This window comes from Chiloscyllium plagiosum, chromosome 33 (assembly GCF_004010195.1).
Source record: "Chiloscyllium plagiosum isolate BGI_BamShark_2017 chromosome 33, ASM401019v2, whole genome shotgun sequence".
Lineage (NCBI taxonomy): Eukaryota > Metazoa > Chordata > Chondrichthyes > Orectolobiformes > Hemiscylliidae > Chiloscyllium > Chiloscyllium plagiosum.
Window position 1 is genome coordinate 28,864,102 of NC_057742.1, and position 26,567 is coordinate 28,890,668.

The 26,567-nt window shown below is 40.0% G+C and overlaps 1 protein-coding gene across 1 annotated transcript in view; it reads right to left on the reverse strand.

Moving 5' to 3' along the window:
• Positions 1-2,078: 2,078 nt before the first annotated feature.
• moto (minamoto) overlaps positions 2,079-26,567 on the reverse strand; it is a 77,527-nt gene continuing 53,038 nt past the window's right edge. The window contains exons 7-8 of the mRNA XM_043674636.1: positions 6,693-6,873; positions 2,079-2,320 (exon numbers count right to left, since the gene is read on the reverse strand). Of these exons, the coding sequence (XP_043530571.1) occupies positions 2,079-2,320; positions 6,693-6,873 (423 nt within the window). The remainder of the gene's footprint in view (positions 2,321-6,692; positions 6,874-26,567) is intronic.

Here is a 26,567-nt window from a genome sequence, read left to right on the forward strand (position 1 = left end):
TGTTGAATAATATAGCCTACTGTAGCTATACAACATCCACTGCAAATATCCTTAATAATTAAATGTAATTTCCACATTAAATAGCATCTGTCAAGCTTTTGCTAATGAAGCAGTATTCCTTGCAACAAAGATATTATTTTGAGTTTAGAAAGGTGTAGATAATTTGTAGTTACTTACAAACTTCATTTTATGAGATTTTGTACCATTGCATTTAGATTTCTTTGTATTCTTTTTGCTTTGAATTTTTTGTTGCTGGAAGTTTTTTGCTTTCTGTGATTAGCATTGTTAAAATGCTATTAGTTAATTAGTATAATTATAGTTTGTAGGTATTTGTTTATTACAGAATCTGTTATTCTATTATAGCATACACCAACACAATTAATTGTGGGCTTTCAATTGCATCAAAAAATGCCATTATGTCACCTCCCATTACACAGACATAAGCAAACAAAAATAATTGAAACTACCTGAAATGATTTTTAAACTGATGTATAAATAAAACATATATCAACAAACAGTGATATTAAATATTATCCACTTGCAGCTCCCCCAGTGGCCTAAAGCATAGCCACTTTCCAGCACTAAGCTTTACTGACCAGAAAATCTGAGTTTCATTCCTGTTCTGTGCTAAATTAGCTGACCTAGTTTTAGCAGCACTTGGGGAACCCTTATATCCTGGGCTCGGGAAGGGTTCCAGCTCCTGATTTCTATCCATTGACTTGTTCTGGGAAATGTCTATGTAGACATTAGATGGCCATCAGACTGTACTGTGATGGCCCTGATGATAAACCGGTCTGCCAAACCTCTACATCGAGATTCACAAATTAAGTACTTACTTTGGCGAGTTTGTGAAGGACTTATGTCTGTAATATAGTAAAAACAGAAGCTTCAGCAGACATAGGATGGCATAGGAAGATACCTCAGTGGGGAGTGGAAAAAGAACTCCTAACAATATGTCTGCCTTGTACTTTCCAGTGTGTATCCTATGTCACAATTTTTAATTATTCTATACAGATATTGTTATGTATTATGTAACACTGTTGGCAAAGAAAATCTCAACTCTAATTGAAGTGTTCCAAGAATTTAAGTATAATTTAAAACACTGACAGTGTATGCTCAGGCTGTAATTCCATCGCTGCAATCAGATTAATTATAAATTGTATTTGCAATCCGATATCACAAACTCCAAAATGAAATTATTGCCTTCAATCACTCCTGACTCTCTCTTATTCGCAACATAAATGTGAAAAAAAAGCACGATAAGTGAAAGATATTTTCCAATGAATTACCTTCAGTATTATTAAATCAATATCTCCAGGTCTCTGAATAATGATACAAAGTCTGTGACCTTTGCACATTATCTGAAACTTCAATTATTTAAATGGAGGGCTAATCAGGTTAGGGTGATATAAATAAGAACAGAACCATTAAATCTAAACTATGATAACCTTTTACATAACAGGATAATTGCAGTATGCCATATTTATTTAATTAACCTCCACTTACCATTATAGCATTAGATAATTTTGTTTTTGATTAAGACTGATTTTAAGCTCTCAAAGACTGCACTTTGGTGCATTTATTGCTCACTTTCACCAAATAGAGGTTACCTTTCCTTTTTTTAGTCATGTCAAGGAAAGCCATGACCACTTTTATAAATTTTGCTTATAATAAATAACAAACATTTTACAGAAACTAAAACAAACATTGGATTAAAATTACCTGACTAAGAAGCTTTAGTCACTCTGATTAGGAAGATTTGACAAGAACAATTCACCAAAAATAAGGTAAAATGATCTTGTTAAATTATGGTAGTGAGATTTTTAAATAAGCTTTGTATCATTTGTCTCAATTATACAGAGCTGTATTCACTAACCAAATGCATGCTTGACTACAAGCTGCAATGTTTATAATTACTTTTGAAGGAGCCCACACATTTTAGTCTTTATCCCCTTAATGCTTTCTTTTTAGTTAATCAGAATTTGTGATCACTGCAACTTAACCAATTCACACTAGTAACTCAAAAGATAATAGAATCATTTAGTTTAAAGATTTGCAGTTTTTTTCTTTAGTAGTACTTAATCAACACGTGTTTTCACGACTTCATTTTTTTCCCCACTATAGTAGTTGCTTCTGTTTTGATAGTTTTTGTCTCCATTAGTTACTAGATCCTGAAGTTCTCTTTCGACTTCAACTTGGTCATCTGGATTGGCATTTGGTGTTTTAGGTAATGTCATTTGAAGGGCACACCACAAGGCAGTCCGGGCTTTCCGTGTAGCTACTGCCATTTCTTTGACTGCAATAGCCAATGCAAGAACATCTGCACATAAAAGAGATACAATCTGTATTAAAGGTTAAGTGAGCCCATATCAACAATGAAACAATTTAACAGTATACATTAATGTACTGCACTGGTAATATTTTGAGTACTAATTATATTGAGGTGAGACTGCTCCATGTTCCAGTCTACTGGGGTGATACATATAGGGGTGACCAGAGGGTTGGTACTTGACACCACGCAAACAAAAAAATAACAACTTATTAACTATCTACATTGTGAAATTGGATTATGTAAGGATTACTATCTAATCTCTGTGCATCTCTTTACTTCTTCAGAGATTCCATAAAGCTCACCTCTTATCTTCCATTGATCACACACCCAAACCCTCCCTCCACCATGAGGAGACTTCAGGAGTGAGTCTTTGAAATTTACTTTAATTTTTGTCATCTCCAACAATCTAACAGCAATTTTGCAGCATCTTGCCATTCATTTCAGCTACTCAGCCCTTTTGGTTGACACACCAATGCCAAAAGAAGCTGTGATAACAGAGATGACTCCTGTATCCATGCAGGGATTCCAATATACTTATATCCTCAAGGCCATCGACACTGAAAGGGTGCCTGTCACAGCCAAAGTCCACAGAATAAGCAGCAACTTCACTAGTCTGCCTCCATCTCAAATGACAGATTAGGGTAACCATATAGAAGCATCTACAAACACCTGAGGAAGTTTGATAATGTATTTAGATGTCACCCTCTTGTTGAACTATCTATATGAATCTTGATATTTTGACCACAGAAGTGTGTGATGGTCTAAAGAGGTTAATGTATGTCTCGTGCCATTCTGATGACAGTCCATATCACAGTAGAGGAGGTTTTCGATGTATTTGAGGTGGGTACATTAACAGCATTTGGACAAATACATATATAGGAAAGGCTTAGAAGAATATGGGCCAAATACAAGGAAATGGGATTAGTGTGGATGAACATTTTGGTCAGCATGGACCTTTGGGCCGAAGGGCCTGTCTCCATGCTGTCGGACTCTATGACAGAGTCTAGAGTGTGGCGCTGGAAAAGCACAGCAGGTCAGGCAGCATCCAAGGAGCAGGAAAATTAACGTTTTGGGCAAAAGCCCTTTATCAGGAATTCCTCATGAAGGGCTTTTGCCCGAAATGTCGATTTTCCTGCTCCTCAGATGCTGCCTGACGAGCTGTGCTTTTCCAGCGCCACACTCTTGACTCTGATCTCCAGCATCTGCAGTACCCATCTCTGCCTAGTGGATTCGATGACAAGTCCAGGGCTTTGGTAGAAGCATTCAAGAATAGGGCAGCAGAGCTATAAAAGGAAGAAAACATATTTTAATGAATGCCGTTCATGAGAAATGCATGAGTCTGCATGAGTGAGTTGTGAAACCCCCTAAATGTACCTCCCTGCCTATCTTGCCTCTATTCCCTTGAGGTTTTCTTATACCATGTACAGAGGAACCTCAATTATCCGGCATTCGATTAACCAAATTTCGGATTATTCGAACAAGATCGCAAGGTCTCGATGCTTGGCTAATTATGTTATCTGGCATTCGATTAACCAAACAAAATACTCCCCGCTTGTGTCTTTCGGATAATCGAGTTTCCTCTGTAGTTGCTATCACTCTTCATATCCTCAGAGGAAACCTCCAGAGGCATCAAAGTCAAACGCTACATTGAAATTCAATGCCATAGGCGAGGTACACCCCATTGTGCTCAGTTGTGCCTCCATTATGGCAGAGTTCAGAGACACCCTTCATCCCGCCCCAACCCTGGGAGAGGTGAAGTGCTCATCAATTTTGTTGCTTTAACATTTGCAGAAAACAATACCTCCCATAGTGGATAATTTCTAGTAAGTAGTGTTTTCTACAGGTATCTGGCTAGTTGCATGCCCCTCTGTCCTCCTTGTGAGCTCCTCTTCCAGCCTCATGATCCTCTTATGCCTGTGGATGCTGCTGCCTCGGTGCTTTTGAACTACAGCTCTACCTCTCATGTGCTGCTCCTCACTGGAGGTCTCAAGACCATGAATGAGGTCCACAGCAAATAGCTGCACAGTTCACAAGGAATTCCACCATCCCACCCTTCTCGAAGTAAGAGGACATTCACCCAGAAATTCTACGCTCTGCCAACCAAGACTGACTTGCCTCCAGATTGCTAATGCTGCCATCTACTCAATTTTACCCTCCCGACCAAACCACATAATCTTTCATAATGGCAGTCAAATATAGTTAAGATTGAGTTTTTGCCTCATTGTAGTTAACAAGTTTCTTCAACTCTTTTTTTCTGCATCACTCAAATAAAAGGAAAATTACTGGTAAAATTGCAATTATTTGCCTGTTTAACAGATTTAATTCCCTTTTCATCAGCTTGAAATGTGGTCTCATCCTACCACCCTGACTGCCCCTGGGAAAATCCTGCAGTGACACAAACACATTGGGCTTTGCTCCTGACACAATTCAATGGCATTTTCCTAGCCCACATGCCTCCCAAACAATCTCCAACACACTGGTAAAATCTCAGCCACCATTTATACTTTTTCAGAATTATGCTAAGCATACAAGCGAATACAGACTCCCCTTCCTTGAGGTCACGGTAGAATGAAAAGCCAATAGAAAGCTGTAGACCACCTTCTAAAGGAAATCCACAGACACTGACCAGATACTCAACTACTAGAGCAATCATCCCAAAACCCACAAACGGAGCTGCATCAGGACATTATTTGGACACTGCAACACCCAGGAACTACGAGAAGTTGAGATAAAACACCTATACAACGTATTCAGGAACAAAGGGTACCTGATAAGTGCAGTCTGCCGATTCCCTCACAACAGACCTAAACAAGAAGACACAACACGCCCAGAAACTCTAGCCACCCTGCCGTACATCAAAGACATCTCAGAGATGACAACCAGACTACAACGGCCCCTAGGCAAGATGGTAGCCCACAAACCTACCACCACACTGAACCAGCTCCTGATGAATTTAAAGGACACCATACCAACTCCAGCAGAACAAACGTCATATACAAAATATCCTGCAAGGACTACAGCAAACATTACATTGGACAAATAGTCAGGAAACTAGCCACCAGGATACTTGAGCACCAACTAGCCATCAAAAGACATGACCAACTATTACTGGTATCCAAACACACAGTCAAGAGGGACACCCAGTACGACTGGGACAATACATCCATCCTGGGACAGACTAAACAAAGACATGCAAGGGAATTCCTAGAGGCCCAGCATTCAAACCAGAACTCCAAGAACAAACATATAGATTTGGACCCCGTTTACCAACCTATCAGAAACAGAACCGGATATGATATCACCCACCACAACAAACCGAGACAGATAAATAGCAAGTGGGACAGAATACCAACGCTTCACTGGAAGCTCACTGATGATGTTACCTAACATGGTGACGAAACATCTGAGATTAAATCTACCAGCTCAGTGAGCAAAATTACAACCGGATACAAGTGAATAATCTGGAGACAAGGGTTTAAACAATAGTAGAGGAGAAAGTGAGGACTGCAGATGCTGGAGATCAGAGCTGAAAATGTGTTGCTGGAAAAGCGCAGCAGGTCAGGCAACATCCAAGGAACAGGAGAATCGACGTTTCGGGCATAAGCCCTTCCTGAAGAAGGGCTTATGCCCGAAACGTCGATTCTCCTGTTCCTTGGATGTTGCCTGACCTGCTGCGCTTTTCCAGAAACACATTTTCAGCTTTAAACAATAGTAGCAAGTGGAACTTGATTAAATCTGAAATTAAAAACTTGTCTCAGTGATAGTCACCACAAAGCTATTATCAATTGTCAGAAAAACCCATTTGGTTCACTAATGTTTTTAGAAAAAGAAACTTACCCTTACTTGGTCTGACCTACCCATGACTCCAGATCCACAGTAAATGTCATTGACCCTTAATTGCCCTCTGAAGTTTAAAAGCAATTAGGGATCGGTAGTAAGCTGGCCTTGCTGGTGACACCCTCATTCCATGAACAAATAACAAAAAGAGGGTTTAATATGTTCATGAAAAGCAAAGAAAACCTCATGGCATGAACAAAATAATACTTCTCTAATATTGAGAAAGAAACTCCTTTGTCATAGATAAGTAGTAGCAACCAATGACTCAACTTATTACTGGTGACACCAAATCAAATCTCTAAGTGAGCTCAATGTTTTGACGTCTTGCAGGCAAGGATATAATACTGCCCTATCAGACTGGTTCTCCAAAAAGGGCTTTCCATGCACAAGTAATATAGTCTCACAAGTGAATAGTCAGTAGTTAAAGTTATTGTGTTTTCTTTGTTGTCAGAAATGACCCCACTCCCCATGTATGTTCAATAGAGAAAAGAAAATTGTAAATTGAGTCAGGTTATGATGTTACCTCGGTCATCCTGGTATCTTGGAGCTCCCTGCCTTTGTCGATTAGCTGCATTCACTATTTCATCTTTTCTACGTGCTTGGGTAATGTGGATGGCTTCCAGATGTCGATCAAGAGCTGTAGAAATATTTGCATGAAGAGGCGAACTGCGAAGACGTTCCATCTTTCCAAGTAATGTCACAACCTGTTAAAAGAGGATTATTACAGAATATGCATTTATTAATCTAGTCACAAGAATGAGCTATTATTTTATTGGTGCTGGTACTTAAAGAACCAATTAAATTATTAGATTATTAGTTACTGCGTGTACGCTGATCTAAGCATCAACTTAAATTACTGTTTGCAGAGTCATATGTAGGGAGTAAAATATATGAGAAATGATCTCCTGTTAATTAAAGTTTGCAAAATAGAAAACAAATTTATTTTTTGCATATGCAGGATATATTGAGTGTGAAAATTTTAACGTCTTTTTAAAGTTAAACTAATAATTCAATTTCTACAAGACAGAATAGTCAAAAGTATTTAAAAATAATATTTACATCAAAACAGAAAGATTAAAGTAACTGCAAATAAAACAAAGTATTGGCTATAATCAGTTAAAATGCTGACGTTGAATGATGACTCAATAATATGCAGAACTATAGACAGGACAAGCCTTATGAAATTTAAATTATACTAATTCTTTGTTTGCTTCATAATCTTAGCAAGAGTAATTGAAAAGATGCCAAGTCTTAGTGTCTAATTAAACTAAAATCTGATTTATTCATAACCAGTTGGTCACAAAAGGGACACTATTCTTTATTTTTGTGCCAGTTTACTATGTGCAGAATCATGCTCATGATCATTTACTAAATATACACAGCACCTTCCGATATGATTATACAACACAAAGAGGCTGGACACTTTGTCTGGTTACCCAGAAATCATTACTCCAGCGCTGAACAAGGAGACCTTGGAGTGCAGGTTCATACCTCCTTGAAAGTGGAGTTGCAGGTAGATAGGATAGTGAAGGAGGCATTTGGTATGTTTTCCTTTATTGGTCAGAGTATTGAGTACAGGAGTTGGGAGATCATGTTGCAGCTGTACAGGACATTGGTTAGGCCACTTTTGTAATACTGCGTGCAATTCTGGTCTCCTTCCTATTGAAAAGATGTTGTGAAACTTGAAAGGGTTCAGCAAAGATTTTTCAAGGATGTTTCCTGGGTTGGAGGATCTGAGCTATAGGAAGAGGTTGAATAGGCTGGGGCTGTTTTCCCTGGAGTGTCGGAGACTGAGGGGTGACCTTACAGAGGTTTATAAAGTCATGAGGGGCATGAATAGCATAAATCAACAAAGTCTTTTCCCTGGGGTGGGGAAGTCCAGAACTAGAGACCATAGGTCTAGGGTGAGAGGGGATATGAAAGAGACCTAAGGGGCAACATTTTCACGCAGAGGGTGGTACGTGTATGGAGTGAGCTGCCAGAGAAAGTGGTGGAGGCTAGTACAATTGCAACATTTAAAAGGCATCTGGATGGGTATATGACTAGGAAGGGTTTGGAGGGATATGGGCCAGATGCTGGCAGGTAGGACTAGATTGGGTTGGGATATCTGGTCAGCATGGACGAGTTAGACCAAAAAGTCTGTTTCTGTGCTGTACATCTCTATGACTCTATGACAAAATAAAAAAAAAATCTTCTTTGTTTATTTGAAGTTGTGGTGTTGCAGAACTGACAGATATAACTTTCCAAAACAAACCATCAATCACTTTTTAAATACAAATTAAACTGATGCTGTGTGAAATGCTAAAACAAAGTCCTCTCCTGCTGAATGGCAATGTAGGAACAAAAGTAGGCCATTCAGCCAGTTGAGCCTGTATTACCATTCAATGAGATCATGGCTAATCTGTGGCCTAACTCCGTATTCCGGTCTTTGGCCCGACCTTTGCTTAACAAAAAAAAACTTACTGATCTCAGATTCAAAATTAACAACTGATTGCGCATCAACTGACATTTGGGATGAATTTTCAGACCTCTACCACGCTTTACATGTAGAAGTGCTTCCTAACATCTCTCCTCAACAGTCTGGCCCTAATATGCCCCTACATTTGGAATCTCTAACCGTAGGAATAATTTGTATTTATCTATCCTGACTTTTCCTGATCATACATTGAAGTCATCAATCAGATCATCCCTCAACCTTCTAAATTTTAGAGAAAACAGGCCTAATCTGTATAACCTATACTCATAACTTAAACCTGGTTTCAAGTATCATTCTTGTAAACCTACATTAAAGCCCTCCCAGGTCAATATATCCTTCTTAAGGTGTGGAGTTCAAGTTGCCAGGAATTAATGGTTACTATCATTTGCAGAATCATATCAAGAATTGCGGGAATGACTGATGATCTCACTAAATTGGTTTCCAAAATCCTGGCAGACCCTTCTGGAAAACTTGAATTTAGCAGGATTGCTGCTTTGATAGTTGGCATGAGACCTAGCGTCTGCATAGCTTCACCTGGATGATGTTGTATGTGCATGATCGTGCATTTCATCTTATTTCTCTGATGTGAAAGTCATAGATTGCACATATGATGCAACAAAATCACCACTTTATTAAAGTGAGAACACGTATACAACTGACAGGTTCACTGGGAGAAAAAAAACTACTGGTTTGCATCCTTATGATTAACAGGACCTCATTGATTAGTAGTGATTAAGGAAACTATGAAGGCTTAGAAACCCTCCAGAAAGGGCAATGGGCACCCATCACTGAAGACTTTGGTGTACCGACCATGTGTTATTTCACCTCTGAACAACAGAAAATCATAAATCCTTCCTATTAAGACCACAAACGTCCAAATCAGATGTAGCATAGGAAGATGTATTTGACATGCAAGACATACTGCAATAATATCAGCATTGACACCGTTATGTATTAGCAAAAACGAATAAAAGCAGCATTACAAATCTCCATCAACTGCTGTTTCAACAGCATGCATTCAATGATTGACAGATGTACCATCTACTTATACAAAAATGTCAGATTTGGAAAATGAACATACAAATGTAAAATATGTTTGAAATACTTTTTATTTCTGAGCAACTGCTATAATTCATTGTATCCAAAATGAGTATGTTCTGATATTTCGCCAAATATGTGCAGCGTTTTTGTTTTATTCATTCATGGGGGACATGGGTGTCACTGGCTGGTCAGCATTTATTGCTTGTCCCAAGATGGCCTTGAGATGGTGATGGTGAGCTGCTTTCTTGAACCTCTGCAGTCCAGCACTTCCAAAATGTGAAAGGTAAGACTTCCAACGGTTACTGACATGTCAATGGAAATCTTTGTGGGGTAAGAGTAACAGGTGCATGTCGGTTTTCCCAGATATAATACCAAGTTTCCAATATACCTTCAACAGTAGTCCTGAAGTGAGAATGCTGAAGTAATCAACATCTACAGGATAACCCCAAGCACATGGGTTCAAAACAGGTTGTGTTTAACAACATATCAGGATAACACGAGTGAGATGCAGATTTTCCCTGTTTCTACTTATGTATGTCATGCCTTTCTTAAGATTATTTCTATCCCACTCCTGAGGCATACTGAACTCTTCTCCCACATTTTGCTTTTCACCACATAAACAAGCCCATGAAAGCAGTTCTCCTTCATAGTCTAATTACTTCCACCATTTGTCATTGTTGTACGAAGAGGAAAGTATCATTCTTCTCAATATTTTTTGCTGCTCTCATATGGCATGTTCCTAAGTCTCATACAGACGAATACCAGATCACAGCACATCAATACCAAGGGCAAAATTTTCCTGGATCTTGGTGGTGTGATTGGGTATGCGGGAGGGGGGAACAAGGAAAACAGTTGGGAATGTTCCTAAAGATGGACAGGAATGCGAATTAGCTACCTACACAATATAAGTTAGCAGACGATAACTAAGGCATAATATTTACTGAGATTTTTTTTAGGCTCCAGGGACTCCATTCTCTAGAAGGAATCACTAATATTAAAGTCTGTAACCCATAGTTGTAATGATTCAAGTAGAAAAATTTCCCTTCAGATCTAAGAAATTTACCACTTTGATCTGAGGGAACTTCTATTTTGTGACACATGTGCAGTATCCTACTTGTTGCAGCTGTGCCCATTTCTCCCAGTCAGGTTATCGAGGGTTCAGAGTTCTGGCCCTGTGACTGGGACAGACAAATCAGTAGGCCACCCATGGCAAGTGCAGCCAGTTAGAAAACCTCCACTGAAAAATAGCTCTGGCCAATTTGCCTCCTGACAAGAGCAAACGCCCCTAGTAAGATCCTGTGTTTTCTTTCTGAAAGAGAAGCTAGCTTACAAGACCCAAACCAGACTGGTGAACTGCCTCCCTCTCACTCAAATGGAAATTTAAAATTTGAAGCCTTTTAGATGACAAGGCCAGTGCAAGCCCATAGTAGGGTGCCAGCCTGTTTAACATTACAATTCTCAAATTATTGTCCATCTACATTGTTTGGCACCTTTGCACATCTAATTCTGCTGGTCACTCATTGCTTTATTAACCACTAACTCTAGAGTATTTTCCATCTTTCTCTAGGTCCTTCTCATCCTTCAGGAAGATGCAGCAGTAGACTTGCTTTGAGAAACACATTTATTAATCTCCTTTTTCAACCAAGAGATTGGCACCCTGGCTAAAACTGTTATTAGGTATAGGTAATTCACACAACACTTGGTGAAGATAACAAGAAATATTGGAATGGGAAGCCAGAACATTGCTTAACAGGGAGAATGCTTGGGCCTTAACTTTACTGCGGGAGTTTGAGAGGCAGCTTTAGATACCCAACCTACAAAACTAAATTCCATGTTATGTACAAACAATTGATGGGAGTATCAGACTACCTATTGCACCATATTTTAGTCCAAGGAGGAGTTTCATGTAAGAACATTCTAACCAATGATCTCAGCAGCCTTTAATCTAGAGTGGAGCATGTATTCACTTCTGGATGCTGCAGCATGACATGCCAGAAGTTTATATGATCAGCTCAGGCAGCTTTGAAAAAAGGTTCAACTGATGCAATCTAAGCTATAGCACAGGAACAGTGATAGGTCATTTAGCCCCTTGAGCTTGTTCTACAATTCAATTAGATCATGCTTGAGCTGTATCTTACCTCAGTTTAACAGCTTTGGTTCCATATTGTCTTAATACTATTATCTACTAAAAAGTACTATCAATCACTGTTTTGAAATTTTCAATTGATTTCAACAGTTCTTTTACTGAGTTTCATGTTTCTTGTAACCAAGGTTTGAAGTGCTTCCTGCCAGTCCCTGAATGTTCTTGCTCAAATGTTAAGGTTTTGCCCTTTGCACTGAGTATCCTGAAAAAAATAAATTCACCTACCCCATTAAATACTTCCAGCATAATAAACACCTCAATCAGGTTACTCCTTAGTCTTATATATATAGTAACAGAGATGTACAACAGACCCTTCAGTCCAACTCATCCATGCTGGCCAGATATCCTAAATAAATCTAGTCCCATTTGCCAGCATTTTGCCCAGATCTCTCTAAACCCTCACTGTTCACAAACCCATCCATATTTGAAGGAATGTTAGTATTTAAGCAAACTTGTAACGCTTTAAGCCTCAGTCGCATTCTGGTGAATCTGTGCTGCATCTGCTAAATCCATTATAGGTAGTTCTCCTATAACATAGTAGTTGCGGTTCCCACGCGATACCATGTTATAGAAAATCGTGCAATATACATAATGGGGCCTACAGGAAAAACAGTAAAATTTGAATAAAAAATAGTTAGCCTAACACAAATGATAGCGCAGTCCAAGTAAATCTTTAAATCATATATTTAATTAAATAATCCAGTTAAATTTAACACTTTAACATTAAATCACTGACTACAGCACTGTACCTTTCACGAAGCTCTTCACCAGAAAGCACGCAAGCTGACTGACCACATGATGCAGATGCAGAAACCATGTCCTCCTTGATTCTTCCCCAGTTTGAAATAAAGTTCCTTCTAAATGTAGACCACAATTCCCAGTTTCAAGCTAACTTCAAGGCTTGCAGAGCTGACTGCATTCCTCTTTTAGCTGAGCACAAAGAATTTACATTTTGCAGACAGGGGATATGAAGGTTAGGTTTTGCTGCTCAGCTAGTGCCAGGAATGGAATTGCGTAACAGCAAACAAGACTTTGCTTTATAAAAAAGTCTGCAATTCACAAATCGCATTGCAACCAAATTGGCTTTAATAAACACGCATTATAGGAGAACTGTACATACAATATATCCAATTAAGATCTGAAAGGATCTCTTTCCCCAACGTGCATCAGTGCTGTTCAAATATGATGGCCACTCACCATGGAGTGAAATGACTGCAGGCATGTGGCAGATCACAGAATCACACAATTTTGACTTCTGTTAAAGTTGCAATTGAGATCTGGGTAAGAATGTCAGACCATTTTGTTGTCCATCCCAAATTGAACAAGGAACGATCAGCCAAAAGAACTAGGAGCAGGAGTAAGCAATTCAATCCCTCAATCTGCTGCACCATATCATCTGATTATGCTGGTCTCACCTCAATTCTACTTTCCTGCCAGTTCCCCACATTCCTTTAACCCATTACTCATTAAAAATCTACCTCCTCCTGAAAATTATTTACTCTCCTGACATTCACTGTACTTTGGGTGGCGAATTCGAGATTTAGAATCCTTTGGGAGAATGATTTCCTCATCTGTTTTAAATCTGCCATCCCTTACCCTGAAACTGTGGCTTTTCATCTTAGGATGCCCCACAAGGGGAAACATCTATTCTACATCTACTTTGTCAATTCCCTTTAACATTTATATATCTCAATTAGGTCTCCTTTCATCCTGATTGTTGACTGTTTAAAACCTTAAATAAAACTTTTTCAAAAGCTTGCTATATATTGTATATATTGTATATATATAGAGTCATAGAGGTGTACAACATGGAAACAGACCCTTCGGTCCAACCCGTCCATGCCGACCAGATATCCCAACCCAATCTAGTCCCACCTGCCAAAACCCGGCCCATATCCCTCCAAACCCTTCCTATTCGTATATCCATCCAAATGCCTCTTAAATGTTGCAATTGTACCTGCCTCCACCACTTCCTCTGGCAGCTCATTCCATATACGTACCATCCTCTGTGTGAAAAAGTTGCCTCGTAGGTCTCTTTTATATCTTTCCCCTCTCACCCTAAACCTCTGCCCTCTAGTTCTGGACTCCCGGACCCCAGGGAAAAAACTTTGCCTATTTACCCTATCCATGCCCCTCATAATTTTGTAAATTTCTATAAGGTCACCCCTCAGCCTCTGATGGTCCAGGGAAAACAGCCCAGCCTGTTCAGCCTCTCCCTATAGCTCAAATCCTCCAACCCTGGCAACATCCTTATAAATCTTTTCTGAACCCTTTCAAGTTTCACAACATCTGTCTGATGGGAAAGAGTCCAGAATTGCATGCAATATTCCAACAGTGGCCTAACCAATGGCCTGTACAGCCGCAACATGACCTCTCGACCCCTATACTCAATACTCTGACCAATAAAGGAAAGCATACTAAACACCTTCTTCAATATCCTATCTACCTGTGACTCCACTTTCCAGGAGCCAAGAATCTGCACTCCAAGGTCTCTTTGTTCAGCAACACTTCCTAGGACCTTACCATTAAGTGTATAAGTCCTGCTAAGATTTGCTTTCTCAAAATGCAGCACCTCGCATTTATCTGAATTAAACTCCAACTGCCACTTCTCAGCCTATTGGCCCATCTGGTCAAGATCCTGTTGTAATTTGAGGTAACTCTCTTCGCTGTCCACTAGATCTCCAATTTTGGTGTCATCTGCAAACTTACTAACTGTACCTCTTATGCTTGCATTCAAATCATTTATGTAAATTACAAAAAGTAGAGGACCCAGCACTGATCCTTGTACCATGAGGTGAATAAGATGATCTCATTGCCCAATATTTAGCAGCATCAAAATCCCACTTCATAATACTGATATACATTGCTCTTGTTTATCCTGAACAACTTCCTACAGAATGCAAATAGTATCTCGCATTTTCCATTGCCAAATAAATCATTTGAAGAGGAGTCACTTCAACTACACTTGTAAATGCAGTTACCTGTTTTTACATACTGACCTCCATTTCCTCAGCATTGCTGAAATCCTTTCTTAACAATTTGATGAGCTGAATAGCTTCCAGTTCCATTTTAAAATTAATCTGATAGTTTGACTCCTCTTAAACAAATTGACACTGTTAACATTCATTCCAAGATCAATTTTCTGTTTATGCCAATTCTAATTTAGCATTGTGTAATGACATAATAAATATACACAGAGACACAATCGGGCAGATTTTTAAAAAAAGTCCTCAGTGCTTCTAACCAATTGAAATGATTTGTAATTTTTATTTTTGAAAAAGTATAAGTAATATAACCAAGTTATGGAGGCCACTGTATATAATAAGCATACAAATATGTTGGCTATGGATATTGGGGTTGAAAAATGTGGTGTGGAAAAACAGCAGGCCAGGCAGCATCCGAAGAGCAAGAGAATCGATGTTTCGGACATAAGCCCTTCTTCATTCCTGCTCCTCGGATGCTGCCTGGCCTGCTGTGTTTTTCCAGCACCACATTTTTCAATTCTGGTCTCCAGCATCTGCAGTCCTCACTTTCTCCTATGGACATTGGAGGACTATACTACAGGTGAGGTCAAAACAGACCTCAATGTAACTCTCAAATAACTTTCAGCCCTTTGTATTTCCTAGAGCTGAAGGTTACCTTAGCCTTTTAAATTATTTGTTGAAGCAGTCCATTAGTTTCTCTTTTCAGTAATTTCTTCACATGGATGATCACTCTGTATCTCTATGAATCCTAACTTCAGATCATTCAGAAAATATTATTATAGTCCAAAGTAGATGACCCAGCACCTCCTCACACTGAACTCCATTTGTCACTTTTACTCATTCACTTAATCTGTCAAAATCCCTTTGCGACTACAAAATATGCTTTGTGTCATCTGGACGTTTGATGTATGGTGATTTATTCTTATATGTAAATCAAGAGAATTTAAGGAGATCAGCAATGTCCTTGTCTACTTCTTTTAATGCTTGGAGCTGGAAACCCCTATCATGTCAATCTTCAGGATTATTTGCCCATATTCTGTTGTAGTGTGTACTTAAAACGTCTGCACTTATTTAGCACTGTTTCTGCACTTAGTTTTACATAATTTTGAATCACAAAGTGCTTGAGGTACAATCCAATGATGCCGTGACGAGGGAAACAACATCTGAATGCAAGAAGAAATCAACTATGCATCTCTTTAGTCAACACTGAGAAGTAAACTGTAGAAGAACTGAAAGTAAATATAAATTAGAACTGATAACTTCAATGTCAAATCAGGTACAGAAAGAGAAATAAGGGTAGAAAAAGACCAGATAAGAACAAAGAAGAAGAGATGGGAAAAAAAGTAACAAACTTATGTTGACATTTTCAAAAACGCTATCAAGTAATGACAGAATGAGGCTACACATTTGTAATAATTTCATTGCAGTACCACAACCTGATTGATGGTATTTTATATCTATTAACTGCAATAGTTATCAGCTTAATGACAAATTCTGTTGCAAATTTAGTTCACGTATAGGAACTTTATGACATTCAATGCATGCCAATTAGTCAAATACCTGCAGGGAAAACAGCCCCAGCCTATTCAGCCTCTCTCTATAGCTCAAATCCTCCAACCCTGGCAACATCTTCATAAACGTATTCTGAACCCTTTCAGGTTTCACAACATTCTCCATTCCGATAGGAGGGAGAGCAGAATTATATACAATATTTCAAAAGTGGCTTGTACAGCCACAACACGACCTATACTCAACACCCTGACCAATAAAGGAAAGCATACCAAACGCCTTCTTCACTATCCTATCTAACTATGACTCCACTTTCAAGGAGCTATGAACCTGAACTCCAAGGTCTCATTGTTCAGCAACAATACCAAGAACCTTACCATTAAGTGTATAAGTCCTGCTCTGATTTGCCCTTCCAAAATGCAGCATCTCACATTTACCTAAATTAAACTCCATCTGCCACTCCTCACCCCATTGGCCCATCTGATCAAGATCACATTGCACTCTGAGGTAACCTACTTTGCTGTCCACTACACCTCCAATTTTGGTGTCATCTGCAAACTTACTAATGATACCTCCTAGGTTCACATTCAAATAATTTATGTAAATTACAAAAAGCAGTGGACCTAGCACCGATCCTTGTGGCACACCACTGGTCATAGGCCTCCACCATCATTCTGTCTTCTATCTTCAAGCCAGTTTTGTATCCAAATGGCTAGCTCTCCCTGTACTCCAAGTGATCTAACCTTGCACACCAGTCTACCATGAGGAACGTTGTTGAATGCCTTACTTGAAGTCCATATAGATCATATCCACCACCACTCTGCCCTCATCAATCCTCTTTGTTACGTCTTCCAAAAACTCAATCAAGTTCATGAGACATGATTTCCCACACACAAAGCAATGTTGACGATCTCAAATTAGTCCTGGACTTTTCAAATGCATGTAATTCCTGTCCCTTAGGATTCCCTCCAACAACTTGCCCACTGCTGATGTCAGGCTCACTGGTCTACAGATCCCTGGCTTTTCCTTACCACATTTCTTAAATAGTGCCACCATGTCAGCTAACATCTAGTCTTCCAGCACCTCACCAGTGACTATTGATGATACAAATATCTCACTAAGAGGCCCACCAATCACTTCTCTAGCTTCCCACAGAGTTCTAGGGTATACCTGATCAGGTCCTATGATTTTTTCCACTTTTACGCGTTTTGAGACATTCAGCACCATCTTCTCTTTAATACGGACATTTTTCAAGATGTCACCATCTATTTCCCCACATCCTACATCTTCCATGTCCTGCTACACAGTAAACACTAATGCAAAATACACATTTAGTATCTCCGCCATCTCTTGCAGTTGCACACAGAGGCTGCCTTGCTGATCTTCGAGGGGCTCTATTCTCTCCATAGTTACCCTTTTCTCCTTAATGTATTTATAAAATCCCTTTGGAATCCTTATTAACCCTATTTGCCAAAGCTATCTCATGTCGCCTTTTGCTCCCTCCTGATTTCCCTCTTAAGTGTACTCCTACTGCCGTTATACTCTAAGGATTCGTTTGATCTCTCCTATCTATACGTGACATATGCTTCCTTCTTTTGCTTAACCAAAACTTCAATTTCCCTAGTCATCCAGACTTCCCTACACCTACCAGCCTGGCCTTTCACCCTAACAGGAATATACTGTCTCTGGATTCTCATTATCTCAATTTTTGAAGGCTTCCCATTTTCCATCCATCCCTTTAAATGCAGACATCTGCCCCCATTCAACTTTTGAAATTTTATGCCTAATACTGTCAAAATTGACTTTCCTCCAATTTCGACCTTCAAATTTTAGATCCGGTCTATCCTTTTCCATCACTATTTTAAAACATAGAATTAAGGTCGTTGGCCCCAAAGTTCTCCCCCACTGACACTTCAGTCACCTGCCTTACACTAAGTTCTGCCCTGTTGGATCTTTATTCAAACAGGCTTAAATTGTTTCAAGTAACCCTGACATCTCATTTATTGAAACCTTAAATAGTCTGAATTATTGAAATGTTATTGAGCTGCAATGAATGGAGGTTCTTCTGAAGTGTTAAGTGAAAAGTTGTGAATTAATCCTTTTTTGTTTACACATCCAACTGTCACTACAGGGTATATTGCTTATGTAAAGTATGTAATGGCTAAGTGGATGTACAAGTATCAACCCTTGGAATAAGGGGACTAGGGGCTGGGAGTGGGTGCTTGCTTTGGCATAGGCTGTGTTTGTGGCCATGACAACATCCTCTAAAATTGCCCCAATTTTTGCTCCCCACAATGAAACTTGGTTGTAGCAAATATTTTACTTGGTGACAGAATCCTTCACATTTGCAAGAACACAGCAAGCTTTTCTTACCAATAGCAGTGCTCTTGACATTGCTAGCCTGTTCACTAGTTTTCAAGGAAGCCATATAAACTGCACGACCACATCATTGGCAATAACATTAGCAAATTTGCTGATGATACAAAACTGGGTGGCAGGGTGAAATGTGATGAGGATGTTAGGAGATTACAGGGTGACCTGGATAAGTTAAGTGAGTGGGCAGATGCATGGCAGATGCAGTTTAATGTGGATAAATGTATGGTTATCCACTTTGGTGGCAAGAACAGGAAGGCAGACTACTACCTAAATGGAATCAATTTATGTAAAGGGGCAGTACAGAGAGATCTGGGCGTTCTTGTACACCAGTCAATGAAGGCAAGCATGCAGGTACAGCAGGTAGTGAAGAAGGCTAACAGCATGCTGGCCTTCATAACAAGAGGAATTGAGTACAGAAGCAAAGAGGTGCTTCTGCAGCTGTACAAAACACTGGTAAGGCCACACCTGGAGTACTGCGTGCAGTTCTGGTCTCCAAATTTGATCTTCACCCAGTGAGTGGTGGCTGTGTGGAATGCTCTGCCCCAGAGGGCAGTGGAGGCCCACTCTCTGGATTCATTTAAGAAAGAGTTGGATAGAGCTCTCAAAGATAGTGGAATCAAGGGTTATGGAGATAAGGCAGGAACAGGATAATGATTAGGAATGATCAGCCATGATTATATTGAATGGCGGTGCAGGCTCGTAGGGCTGAATGGCCTACTCCTGCACCTATTGTCTATTGTCTTTTGAACTGCCACGATCATGAATCAATAATCACTGAACTTATGAATTCAATTTTTAATGAGGCCATGCATTCTGAAATAGATATGTTGCAAAAGAATTCCTGCTAGGTCTAGCTCATATGTTGCAAAAGAATTCCTGCTAGGTCTAGCTCTCACAAATGTCTTTTGGATTTCATGAAAATTGTGTAATTGATGGAATAACATCTAATCTCCCTAACCCTGGATATTCCTAATATGCAAATAACATAGTTACTATATCTGAATTGGCTGCTGCAGAAACAACTTCCTTACATGTCTTGATAGGTGCCATTCTGAGCTCAAAATTCACCTTTGAAATGAAGTAGTCATGGTGGCTCAGTGGTTAACACTGCTGCCTCACAGCAGCAGAAACCTGGGTTCGATTCCAGCCTTGGGTGACTGGGTAGAGATTGGACATTCTCCCCGTGTCTGCATGGGTTTCCTTTGGGTGCTCCAGTTTCTTCCCATAGTCCAAAGATGGGCAAGTTAGGTGAATTAGCCATGCTAAATTGCCCATAGTGTTTAGGGATTTGTAAGTTAGGTACATTAGTCAGGGGAAATGTAGAGTAATAGGGAAGGGCGATTGTTCTAGGTGAGATACTTTTCAGAGGGTCGTCGTGGACTTGTTGGGTCAAATGGCCTGTTTCAACACTGTAGGGATTCTATGAAGATTGTTTTCCTTGACATGTTGGTTGAGAAATCTGCCAGGGTTTTGTTTTGCCACTGTTTACCACAAGCCTACCTTCACTTGTTGGCACTCCTCCAGCTCCATGCCGTATGAGGTTGGCAGTACGATTATTTATACACAATACAAGTTTGATGCTGAAATTTGGTGCATCTAAGCTATCCTGCAAGATTATATCTACCCTAATCTGTTCATTTGTTCCTAAATTGTACACAACTCATGAATGGACTTAAGGGTGCCACTTCCACACCTGAAGTCTATCCTACATTTGGGTAATATAACTCAAGAATCTGAGGGAAAGTGAAGCAAGTTTCCATGCTGTACATCTCTATGAATTTATAACTGTCATCAACCTGGAGTTCAGATGTTTTGAGATTTCACCTTTGAAATGAAGTGGTTAGCACTGCTGCCTCACAACAGCAGAAACCTGGGTTCGATTCCAGCCTTGGGTGACCCGTCTGGGTGAAGATTGCACATTCTCCCAGTGTCTGCATGGGTTTCCTCTTTCCACTTTGCTGTGAAGCTTAACAAAAATGGTGTTTGGAAGCCAAAAGAAATTTTGTCTATTGCTCAAATAAGCTATATATCATACTTATTTGTTTACTATCCTAGCTGGTCCAAGTCATTCTGCAGCCTCCCCACTTCCTTGACACAACTTGTCTCTGCACCTATCCTGTGTCATCTGCAAACTTTGCAACAATGCCCTCAGTTTTTTCATCTAGATTGTTAATGTATATGAGTCCAAATAACCATTACTCTCTCAAAATATCTGAACTCCAGGTTGATTGACAGTTATAAATTCACAGAGATGTACAGCATGGAAACAGACCTGTTGGTCCAACTCGTGCATGCCGACTAGATATCCTAACCTAATCCAGTCCCATTTGCCAGCACTTGGCCCATATCCCTCTAAACCCTTGCTAAACATATACCCTTCTGAATGTTGTAATTGTACAAGCCTCCACCACCTCCTGTGGTAGCTCATTCCATACACACACTACCCTCTGCATGAAAATGTTGCCCCTTTGGTCCTTTTTAAATCTTTCCTTTCTCACCCTAAACCTATGCCCTCTAGTTCTGGACTCCTCCTCCCCAGGGAAAATACCTTGTCTATTTTTCCTATCCATGCTCCTCATGATTTTATAAATCCCTGTAAGGTCACCCGTCAGTATCCAATGCTTCAGGGGAACCCGCGATAGCTCAAATCCTCCATCCCTGGCAACATCCATATAAATCTTTTCTGAACTCTTTCAAGTTTCACAACAACCTTTCTATAGGAGGGAGACCAGAATTGCACACAATATTCCAAAAGTGGCCTAACCAATGTCCGCAGCATGACCCTTCAACTCGTAAACTCATTGCTCTGTCCAATCAAGGAAAGCATACCACACATAGCCTTCTTCACTATCCTATCAACCTGCAACTCCACTTTCAAGGAACTATGAACCTGTACTCTAAAGTGTCTTTGTTCAGCAACACTCCCTAAGACCTTATACCCTTAATGGTAAGTTTTTTCCAAAATGCAGCACCTCACATTTATCTAAATTAAACTCCATCTGCCATTCCTCAGCCCATCTGATCAAAATCCCATTGCACTCTTAGGTAACCTTCTTTGCTCTACACTGCACCTCCAACTTTGGTGTCATCTGCAAACTTACTAACATTACCTTCTATGTTCACATTCAAATCATTTCTCTCCATGACGAAAAGCAGTGGGCCCAGTACTGATCCTTGTGGCACAACACAGCTCACAGGCCTCCAGTCTGAAAAGTAACCCTCCACCTCCACCACCGCCGTCTATCTTCTACCTTCAAGCCAGTTCTGTATCCAAATGGCTCATTCGGGTGGTGGACATTTGGAATGCGTTGCCAGCAGAGGTGGGAAAGGCAGCCACGGTAGATTCATTTAAGATGCGTCTTGAGTAGGTGGGGAGTAGAGGGATACAGATGCTTAGGAATTGACCGACAGGTTTAGACAGTACATTTGGATCGGCTCAGGCTTGGAGGGCCTAAGGGCCTGTTCCTGGACTGTAAATTTTCTTTGTTCTTCTTCTTGGTTCTAATTCACCTTGTATTCCATGTGATCTAACCTTACTGACCAGTCTACCATGACAAACCTTGTCAAAGCCTTACTGAAGTCCATGTAGATCAAGTCCACTGCCCTGACCTCATCAATCCTCTTCATTACTTCTTCAAAAAACTCAAACAAGTTAGTGAGGCATGATTTCCCACGCACAAAGCCATGTCGACTAATCCTCGTCAATCCTTAACTATGCACGTACATGTAAATCCTGTCCCTCAGGATTCCTTCCAACAACTTGTCCACAACTGATGTCAGGCACACTGGTTTGTAGTTCACTGGATTTTCCCTACCACCTTTCTTAAATGGTGGCACCACGTTAGCCAACCTCCAGTCGTCCAGCACCTCGCCTGTGACTATCGATGCTAAGATATTTGTATCAAAGGGCCCAGCAATCACTTCCCTTGCTTCCCACAGAGTTCTAGTGCACACTCGATCAGGTCCTGGGGATTTATTCACCTTTTTGTACATTTTAAGACATCCAGCACCACCTCCTCTGTTATATGGACATTTTTCAACATCTATTTCCCCACATTCTATATCTTCCTGGTCCTTCTCCATAGTAAGCACTATACAAAATACTCATTTAGTATCACCCCCATTTCCTGCGGTTCCACACATAGGCTTGCCTTGCTAATCTTTGAGGGGCCCTATTCTCTCCCTAGTTACCCTTTTCTCCTTAATGTATTTATAAAATCCCTTTGGATTCTCCTTAACCCTATTTGCCAAAGCTGCCTCAGGTCCCCTTTTTGCCCTCCTGATTACCCTATTCCTACTGTCTTTATACCCAAGGATTCACTTGATCTCTCCTATCTATATGTGACATATGCTTCCTTCTTTTATTTAACCAAAACTTCAATTTCTCTAGTATCGAACATTCTCTACACCTTCCAGCCTTGCCTTTCACCCTAACAGGAATATACTGTCTCTGGACTCTCATTATCTCAATTTTTGAAGGCTTCCCATTTTCCATCCATCCCTTTACCTGCAAAGATCTGCCCCCAATCAATTTTTGAAAGTTCTTGCCTGGAACTGCCAAAATTGGCCTTCCTCCAATTTAGAACTTCAACTTTTAGATCCCGTCTATCTTTTTCGATCACTATTTTAAAACTAATAGAATTATGGTCGCTGGCCCCAAAGTGCTCCCCCACACCCCCTCAGTCACTTGACCTGCCTTATTTCCCAAAAGTAGGTCAAGTTTTACACCCACTTACATCCACTTACTGAATCAGAAAATTTTCTTGTACACACTTACCAATTTCCACTCCACCTAAACCCTTAACATTCTGGCAGTCCCAGTCTATATTTGTAAAGTTAAAATCCCCTACCATTACCACCCTATTATTCTTACAGATATCAGATCTCCTTACAAATTTGTTTCCCAATTTCCTGCTGACTACTGGGGGGTCGATAGTACAATCCCAATAAGGTGATCATCCCTTTCTTATTTTTCAGTTCCACCGAAATAACTTCCCTGGACATATTCCCAGGAATATCCTCCCCAAGTACAGCCACAATATTATCCCTTATCAAAAATGCCATACCCCCTCCTCTCCTGTCCCCTCCCCTTCTATCCTTCCTATACCATTTGTATCTTGGAACATTAAGCTGCCAATCTTGTCCATCCCTGAGTCATTTCTCTGTAATTGCTATGATATCCGTGTCCCATGTTACTAACCATGCCCTGAATTCATCTGTCTTCCCTGTTAAGCCTCTTTCATTGAAACAAATAGTTTAAATTATCAGTCCTACGTCGTTCTCTGTTTTGTTCTTGCATGCCCTGACTGTTTGACTTGAACCTTTTCCCAACTGTACCAGTCTCAGACTGATCCCTTTCTTCACCATCTCCCTGGGTCCCACCCTCCCCCACCATACTAGTTTAAATCCTCCCGAGCAACTCTAGCAAATCTCCCCGCCAGTATATTAGTCCCTTTCCACATCAGGTGTAATCTGTCCTTCTTATACAGGTCATTTCTACCATTGAAGAGATTCCAATGATCTAAAAGTGTGAATCCTTCTCCCCTGCACCTGCTCTTCAGCCATGCATTCATCTGCTCTATTGTCCTATTCCTACCCTCACTAGCTCGTGGGACCGGGAGTAATCCAGATATCACTACCCTCAAGGACCTCCTTTTTAAAATTCCTGCCTAATTTTCTGTAGTCTCCCTTCAGAATCTCATCTTTTTTTCTTCCTGTGTTCTTATTTCCAATGTGTACAACAGCCTCCTGCTGGTCCCACTTTCCTTTGAGAAAATTCTGCACTCACTCTGGGGTGTCCTTGATCCTTGCGCCAGTGAGGCAACACACCATTCTGATTTCTCACTGTCAGCCTCAGAAGCCTCTGTCTGTGCCTCTGACTTGAGAGTCCCCTATCACAATCAATTGCATGGAATGTGACATACCCCCATTACATTAGAGCCAGTCTCGGTATCAGAAACCTGGTTGTTCATACTACATTCCTTAGAGTCTGACATCCCTACATTTTCTAAAACAGCATACTTTATTCTCTCCTCCTGTGATGACAAATACGAAATAATATTTAAAATAAGAAAATAACATACTTACAAAATTATTGCTATTACCTCTGGCAATTGGTAAGGGATTCAAATTACATTCTTTCCCTTAACATACTTGGTGTTCTCAATATAACCTGACTTCAAAATACTGATATTCATGTGAGTTTTCAAAATATTGTCTGTTTAGTTCAGAAGAAGTAAGACTGTGAAAGCACATTTGAGTGCAATGGTTCAAAGGGACTAACTTCTTGCTGTCAAGGTGATAACTTGTCTGCTCCAAAAATCTAATAATCAGTGTATGAAGGACAACTGACCCAGACTGTTGGTTTACTTGTAGATTTACTCTCTATCTATAGTACTCTCTATCTCTTCCTACCACATTGTGTTTATCATTGCTTAAATGAATATATTTCTCTTTTGTCTTGGCCCTCATCTTTGATTTACCACCATCTTCCAAAATTTGATTCCTTGCTCCCCTATTCAGTTTAAAATCCCCTCCACTTGCTAGTTATACAACTTGCAAGAATAATGACCCCAGGACAGTTCAAGCGGAGATCGTTCCAGTAGTATACATTCCATTTTCCTCTGCTCTAGTGCTGCTGATTGTTCTTTGCTACAGAGAATGGAGTCAATCCCTCTGACTAATCAGTTCCCATCTCCACTTTTGACTGCGCCATTTGAATGGCTTCCTGTAGAATCGTACCATGGTCTGTTTTCTCTTTTCACCCTGTAGTCGCCACTCTCATCCAACAAGCTGAAATAACCTCAAACCTGTTGGAGGCAGGACTGAGGTTCCTGCCCGCTGAGTCCCCTGACCTGTCTAACTTACTGCTACACTCTCCTATCAGTGAACACAGACCAAACCAGAAAATCCTATCCTCCAAGTGTGACTGCCTTCTGGTACAAAGAATCCAGGAAAACTTCTCTCTCCCTGGTTGTGTTGCAGTGTTTGTAGTTCAGCCTTCAGCTCAACAGCTTAAACATCAACACTTACTGCAGACACAACTGCTTTGGACCAAACTAGCAACCTGAAACTGTCAAAAAACACCAACTATGACAGACCACGCATCCTGCCATCCTTAATGTGTTCTAATTAATCACTTAACTATTTTATTCAGTTATATATATATTACTTATATTTTTATTTATTTCTTAACCTTACCATCAGTTGCTAAACTTTTGAACATTAGGAATCGAATAAATCATAAGCCACTTACCAGATACTCACTAACTAATCATCTGCTTCTCTAAAACAATAAGAATCAATTCTTGGAGGCAAGCAACCATCAGCAATTAGTCAGCAGTCATAATCCATATCTTCTATTCCTAACTGGTAGGTCTTACCCCTAGTTGGCCTGCTTGGTCAAAACATGCTGAATTGTTGGCGTTGTAGGCTGAATGCATTGTGCCTTTCAGACAACTGTGTACAGAGCATATTTTGAAGATGATGGTCACACTCCAGTGGCACCCCTTCCTGTTCATGGGGTGGTGCTTTAATTGCCAGAAGTGCATTAAATATCAACCTGGATTTTGCAACCTGGCAATTTTGACAAATTCTATTGCTCTGGCATTTTGACTGGTGATATTTATGGGTAACTACTGGCATCCACATTTGTTTTATGCAAGAACATGCAAGCATCTGGCTAATGTGTGCCATGCACTCTGCTACAATCTGAAGGATGATGAAGCAAAACTACTGAAAGCAACTATACTTTGATTGCTACTGGTAAAATAATGAGTTAATAGAAAAGGCCTTAGTTCTGTTGCATGAAGTCTGCTACTTTTCAATAGGTTAATTCAAGTCTCCTCGAATATAATTCTCATGATGAGT